The 7,178-nt window shown below is 38.6% G+C and overlaps 1 protein-coding gene and 1 non-coding gene across 2 annotated transcripts; one reads left to right on the forward strand and one right to left on the reverse strand.

Annotated features, from left to right (window-relative positions):
* Positions 1-1,443: 1,443 nt before the first annotated feature.
* Positions 1,444-1,550, reverse strand: LOC112499136 (small nucleolar RNA R71). Its single transcript, XR_003066659.1, has one exon. It is a non-coding gene; the product is annotated as a small nucleolar RNA R71 (small nucleolar RNA).
* Positions 1,551-4,311: 2,761 nt separating this feature from the next.
* Positions 4,312-5,751, forward strand: LOC107177797 (uncharacterized). The gene is made up of 2 exons (XM_015532234.1): positions 4,312-4,897; positions 5,174-5,751. The coding sequence occupies exons 1-2, from the start codon at positions 4,312-4,314 to the stop codon at positions 5,749-5,751; spliced, it is 1,164 nt and encodes a 387-aa protein (XP_015387720.1).
* Positions 5,752-7,178: the final 1,427 nt, after the last annotated feature.

Raw genomic sequence — 7,178 nt, forward strand, 5'->3', positions numbered from 1 at the left:
TATGGTAATGCTGTAGCATTATACTCTAGTAGTTTTTATGAATACAATTGTTATTTCGGTTGACCACCCATTTAATAGTTTCAGTTAAGATAGAGCAGTAAAAGGGCATGTCTTAGCGGACATTATTAGAGTATTACTTGTTCTTAAGTCGAGTTTCCTGGATTAGGTTACCTTGAATCCCATAAGGGAAATACTTGAAGTTAAGATTTGTGACACTCTAGACATAGGTGTTCACCTTGTAGGGTGGAGAGATTAAATGTTATAATGTCGTACCATAAATGTATGAGCAACTGGTCATTGTTAGTAGATTTAAAGGTATGAGATTTCCAACATGCGATAGTTAAGGATACAGATTTATTCTACCCATTGCTGCAGCACTTATTGTAACAACTGGTGCTAATTTGGTAAACAACAATCACCCCATTAGAAGAGTTTGATCATTCAACTACTATATTCTCAATTGAATCTTAGACACATTTAACTTAATTTATTTCATTACAGTATTGTTTAATTTCTATCTCTCACAATTATTAGTTACGATATAATTATTTGACAATTGCTTGTTTCGGTCTTTAGTTGATTTGTACTATTGTGATTGCTTTAGTATTTTGAGTAACATCAATCCCTGTGGAGATGATCTTGAATACTCAACACTTTATTACTTGTTGTGTATACTTGCACATTGGCATTGATAATAATTAATTATAAAAATCAATCAACAAGTTTTTGGCGCCGTTGCCGGGGATCGATTGTTTATTTTTAAAGTGTGAAGTAAATCTTGATAGCGCCAAATTTGATTTGATTCATTCTATTTATTGGCAGATCGGTACATGCATGCGTAAAGACAGATCTGTGGCATTCCAATTCGATCCTGAGATTGAAAGGACTGTCAGGAGACTACGAAGAGAACAAAAGAATTCAAAAAGTGCTTCAAGCATGAATAATTTACAGGATGCGTAAAATTTGAATCCTCATGGGCCCCTACAACCAGTCAACATTCAAGAAGAGCAGAATGAACATGCCAACGGGAGACAGCCAGGCAACAACAATATTATTTACATGGCTGATGACAGAGACAGAGCTATAAGAGATTACGCGATACTGACCCCGCAAGTTGTACACCCTCGGATTATCAGACCTGAGGTATAACCAGCAAATTTTGAGTTGAAACCAGTGATGTTTCAAATGTTACAAATAGTGGGACAATTCAATGGATTGCCTAATGAAGATCCTCATCTTCATCTGAAATTGTTCTTGGAAGTAAGTGATGCTTTCAAGATTGCTGGACCAACACAAGATGCCTTAAGGCTAAGGCACTTCCCTTATTCCTTAAGAGATCAAGCAAGAGCATGGTGAAATTCGTTGCCCTCTAATTCCATCACTACATGGAATGAATTGGTTGATAAATTCTTAATGAAATATTTCCCACCAACAAAAAATGCAAAACTGCGGAATGAGATTACTTCCTTTCATCAACTTGAAGATGAAAGTTTATACGAGGTGTGGGAAAGATTCAAGGAATTGCTCAGAAGGTGTCCTCATCATGGTATCCCTTATTGCATTCAATTGGAAACTTTCTACAATGGGTTGAATCCAAGTACAAGGTTAATGGTGATGCTTCAGCAAATGGAGCTCTGTTATCCAAATCTTACACTGAAGCTTATGAAATTCTTGAAAGAATTGCCAACAATAGTTACCAGTGGCCTTCAGCCAGGCAACCAGCAGCAAGAGGATCAGCAGGGGTACATAACAGTGATGCAATTACAACCTTATCAGCACAAGTAACCTCATTTACTAACATGGTAAAAGCCATGACAGCTGCTTCAGCAACAGTAAAGCAAGTTACTGAACTTTCTTGTGTCTGTGGTGGTGAAGAACATGATTTTGATAATTGTCCTGGAAATCCAACTTCAAGAAACTATGTGGGTAACTTCAATCAACAACCTCAGAACAACCCATATTCAAATACTTACAACCCAGGCTGGAAACAACACCTAAATTTCTCATGGAGCAGCCCGAATCGAAATGCTCCAGCATTGAATGGACTGAGTAGAAACACACAACCACCTAATTTTCATCAACAAAGTCAAGGGCAAAAGCATATTAGTTAGGATCCAATCACTTCACTGGAAGCACTGATCAAGGAGTATATTGCAAAGAATGAAGCAATTGTGCAGAGTCAAGCTGTGTCCTTGAGAAATCATGAGAACTAAATGAGACAACTAGCTACAACAATGAGCAGCAAAATTCAAGGAGGCCTACCTAGCAACACAGAAGACCCTAGGAGAGAGAGCAAAGAACACTGCAAAGTAATTAGTTTGAGATCTGGAAAAAAATATTGATATCCCAGTTGAGGTAACCAAAAAAGGGATGTAATACAATTCAGCACAAAAACCAACTCAAAAGGGAAGCCTATTACAACAAACTCCTCTTCAAGACACTGGTTACATGGGCCAAGCTACATCAACTGCAGAGGAAATTCAACCAGAACATGCTGAAAAAGAAGTCACAATACCAGTAGTTATAACTTGCACCAAATCAAACAAACAAAGTTTGATATCTCTTGAAGCTACCTAGTAGTTTGGACATCCACCACATTTCCCACAAAGGTTCCAGAAGCAAAAATAAGACAAGCAGTTCAGTAAATTCCTGAAAGTGCTAAAGCAACTGCACATAAATATACCTTTTGTGTAAGCTTTAGAGCAAATGTCAAATTATGTGAAATTTTTAAAAGATATTTTGGCACGAAAAAGAATGCCGGGAGAGCAAATGCTTTAACACAAGAAAGCAGTCATATACTCCAGAGTAAAATTCCCACAAAATTGAAAGATCCAGGGAGTTTTACAATACATTATTCTATAAGGACTAGGTATGCTGGCAGAGCACTTTGTGACTTGGGAGCTAGTATTAATTTGATGTCATTATCTGTATTTAAGCAGTTAGGAGTAGGGGAGTGCAGACCAACAACAGTCACTCTGCAATTAGCTGACAGATCTCATGCATATCCTGAAGGAAAGATAGAGGATGTATTGATGAAGTTGGGAGTAGGGGAGTGCAGACCAACAACAGTCACTCTGCAATTAGCTGACAGATCTCATGCATATCCTGAAGGAAAGATAGAGGATGTATTGATGAAGGTTGACAAATTCATCTTTCCAGTGGATTTCATTGTGCTGGACTTTGAAGCTGACAAATAGGTACCCATTATACTTGGAAGACCTTTTTCTAGCAACTGGAAAAAATTTGATAGATGTGCAAAAAGGAGAGCTCACCATGATAGTGAATGATCAGCAAGTCACATTTAATGTACTAGAGGCTATGAGGAACCCGATGAAGTAGAAGATTACAATTTCCTAAGTGTAGTGGATCTTGTTGTAGCAGACAGAATGGACAGATGCTGCAGTAATGTACTTGACAAAGTCACCACATTTGAGGATGTTGAAGAGGAAGATGTTGCAGCAATCCAAACAGATTAGATGGACAAACAGCAATTTGATAGGCACAACAGGTTTATTGAACACCTGAATCTTTCAGACAGGGAAGTAAAAACAACTTTACCATCTATTGAATCACCTCCTAGTTTTGAATTAAAATTGTTACCTTCACATTTAAAATATGCTTATCTTGGTCAAAACAATATACTCCCTGTAATCATTTCTTCTACTTTGGATGCAAGTCAAGAACAGAGTCTAGTAGATTTGCTGGGAAAGAAGAGCAATCGGATGGACCATGGCAGATATAAAATCTGACACAGCAGTGGTGGGGGGCTTGAAAACCGCGGGAATAATTTAGCGGGAATATGAGAATTTGAGGAAGGCTTCAGATGAGATGGACTGCCAAAAGACAAATGGGTTGCAACCGATAATAGAATTAGAAGTTGAAGATATGGAAAACGGGCCCAGGGGAAGAAAAATGGAAATACCAAGCCCAAAATAAAGAAGAGAAAAGTGGGTTAATGAAGAGATTACAAGAGTAAAGAGGCCCAGCAGCACCATCGATTGGGAAACCCCAAAACCAAAAAAAGAGCAAACTAAACAGCCCGGGTAATATCATTTTATCACCGCGGCTTCAGAAACTAGCTGGCGCAGCAACAAAACTAAATTTCTGAAATGATAAGGAGAATGGATGGGAGGAGGTCCAAAATGTCACAAATGAAACATCGGCGGTGGCTGGGAGCCAACACCGCCAACAGCCATGAAACTGCTAAGTTGGAATGTTCGGGGGCTGGGCAAAGACCGAACGTTCCGAGAAGCCCAGCAACTCTTGCAAGAATATAGACCTCAAATTTGTTTTCTTTGCGAAACAAAAATAATGGCTAGACAAATGCAAGGGAAAGCTAGTAAGCTAAAGTTCCAGAATTGTTTTGCAGTTGATAGAGAGGGATTGGGAGGTGGCTTAGCAATATGTTGGACAGATGACATTAATGTGGAAATCAAATCTTTTAGCAAACACCATGTGGATGTTGTGGTTCATAGTGAAGGGAGAAGATACTGTCGATGTATTGAAGTTTACAGCCACCCTGAAACGGATCAAAAAAAGCATACATGGGAGCTGTTAAGAAGGTTAACTGGTTTATCTTCACTTCATTGGCTATGTTTCAGGGACTTTAATGAGGTTCTGAATTTAAATGAAAAATTTAGAGATAGAGATAGAAGGGCAAATATGGTGAATGATTTCAAGGAAGTAGTAAAAGATTTTAACCTAACGGATTTGGGGAGTACCGAGTATCCATTCACATGGTCAAATAGAAGATTCGAGGTGAATATTATAGAAGAGAGGCTAGACAAATGTTTAGGAAATAGTAGCTGGAGGGAAAGTTTGCAAGAGAAGGCAGCCCAAAATTTAATTTCTTGGAGCTCCGATCATAACCCTCTAATGATGGAGGTCCTAGAGAAAGGTAGGGGAAACAGATACTCCAGAAAAACTTTTCATAGAATCCACTATGAAGACATGTGGAGTCCATATAAAAAATGCAAGGAAATTGTTAAGAAAGAATGGATGGAGGGGAGCAGCTGAAAGGGTGGAAATTCGGCTGAAATTTTCAAAAGGATTTCTAAGTAGTCTTTGGCGAATTTGAGGATTTGGAGTAGAGAGGAATTTGAAGGAAGGAAAAGGAAATTACAGCAGCTAAAAAAGAAGCTAAAAGACTTGAAAAATGGTTTCTGCCATCTAGACAGTGGAAAGGAGATTAGGAGAATAGAAATGAAGATAGATAACATTCTTTTGGATGAGGAAGTTTTTTGGAAACAAAGGTCGAGGGCGGATTGGCTGAAGGAAAGAGACAAAAATACATGTTTCTTTCACTCAAAGGCCTCTACAAGAAAGAACAAAAACAAGATTCGCAGCTTGGAAGATGAAAGCGGGAAGTGGACAAAGAATGAGGAAGAAGTGGAACGACTGTTTTATGAGTACTTTTCAAAAATTTTCAGCTCAACAAATCATTCTCGGAAGCAAATGGATGTAGCTGTAGAGGAATTGCCAGCAAAGGTTACAAAGGAGATGGGAAACAACTTGGACCAGCCTTTCACGGAAGAAGAAGTTGCAGAAGCGCTAGCTCAAATGTGCCCCACGAAAGCACCAAGCCCATATGGACTCCTAGCTGTGTTTTTCCAGAAGCACTGGAACTCAGTGAAGGAGGGGGTGGTTACAACTTGTATGCATATTTTAAACAAGGGAGATAACCTTGCACCTTTAAACGATACCTACATTGCTTTGATTCCGAAAGTAAATAAGCCAAAAAAAAGTGACTGAGTTTAGGCCTATTAGCCTTTGTAACGTAATATATAGAATCATTGCAAAAACAATGGCAAATAGACTTAAACGGATTTTAAATGATATCATCTCCCTCACCCAAAGTGCCTTTGTTCTCGGTAGACTCACTACGGATAATATTGTTATTGGATATGAGTGTTTGAATAAAATAAGACAGAGTAGAAGTAAAAAAAAAGGGCTAGTTGCTTTAAAGCTTGACATTAGTAAAGCATATGATAGAATATAATGGAATTTTGTAAAGCACACAATGCAAAGGTTGGGGTTTTCTGAAAAATGGGTGAGATTAGTAATGAATTGCATATCTACAACTAGTTTTTTAGTTCTAATCAATAGAGTGCCAAAAGGGTTGATCACCCCACAGAGAGGTTTAAGGCAGGGATGTCCTCTCTCGCCTTATATCTTTATTATGTGTGCAGAGGTGCTCTCAAATTTGTTGGTTCAGGCAGAAAATTGAAGTCTCACCCAGGGGCTAAAGTTTAACATGAGTTTATCAGTTACACATCTCTTATTTGTTGATGATAGTTTGGTGTTTGCAAGGGCGTCCAACATTGATTGCAGAATTTTGAAGGGCATTTTTTATTACTATGCAGCAGCTTCGGGACAGGTTTTCAACTTCGAAAAATCGTCTATGTTATTTAGCTCTGGTACAAGTCAGATTCAAAAGGAGAAATTCAAGAAAATTTTTAGGCTGAATGTTGTCACAAAACATGAAAGATACATTGGCCTTCCATCTATGGTGGGGAAAAGGAAGATTAGCTTCTTTAATGAGATAAAGTTAAGGGTTTTGAGCAAACTCTCCAACTGGCAAAGCAAGAAATTTTCCTGTGGTGGCAAAGAAGTGTTAATCAAAGCTGTTGTTCAAGCAATCTCAACCTATGGCATGAGTGTTTTCAAAATTCCCCAAGGCCTTTGTGAGGATATTGAGAAAGCCATTTCAAGATTTTGGTGGGGATCCTCTGATACTCACAGAAGCATACATTGAGCTAGATGGGAAAGACTATGCCATGCCAAGATACGAGGGGGAATAGGCTTCAGAGAACTTTCATGTTTCAACCAAGCCCTCATTGCAAAGCAGGGGTAGAGAATCTTGCATAATCCCGAGTCTTTAATGGCGCAGATTTTAAAGGCAAAATACTTCAAGCACTCTAGCTTTATGGAAGCGAAGTTGAGGTCCAATCCATCTTTTGTATGGAGGAGTATTCTGTGGGGTAGGCAAGTATTGCATAAAGGCCTAAGATGGAGGATAAGAGATGGGAAGCAAGTGAAAATTTCTAGAAACAATTGGGTAAAAAATTTTGAGATCCCTAGAGCAAACCCACAGCCCAGCTTATCAATAGAGGGGATGGTGGCTGAGTTAATTGATGGAAGCAACAAGTGGAGGGAAGACTTGATTGTGCAGTCTTTTT

Source organism: Citrus sinensis, chromosome 4 (assembly GCF_022201045.2).
Source record: "Citrus sinensis cultivar Valencia sweet orange chromosome 4, DVS_A1.0, whole genome shotgun sequence".
NCBI lineage: Eukaryota > Viridiplantae > Streptophyta > Magnoliopsida > Sapindales > Rutaceae > Citrus > Citrus sinensis.

Coding starts and splice junctions, on each gene's coding strand:
- LOC107177797 (XM_015532234.1), top strand. CDS start 4,312: ATGGCTAGACAAATGCAAGGGAAAGCTAGTAAGCTAAAGTTCCAGAAT. Junction 4,898..5,173: donor GATGGAGGTCCTAGAGAAAG/GTAGGGGAAACA, acceptor TCTGCCATCTAG/ACAGTGGAAAGGAGATTAGG.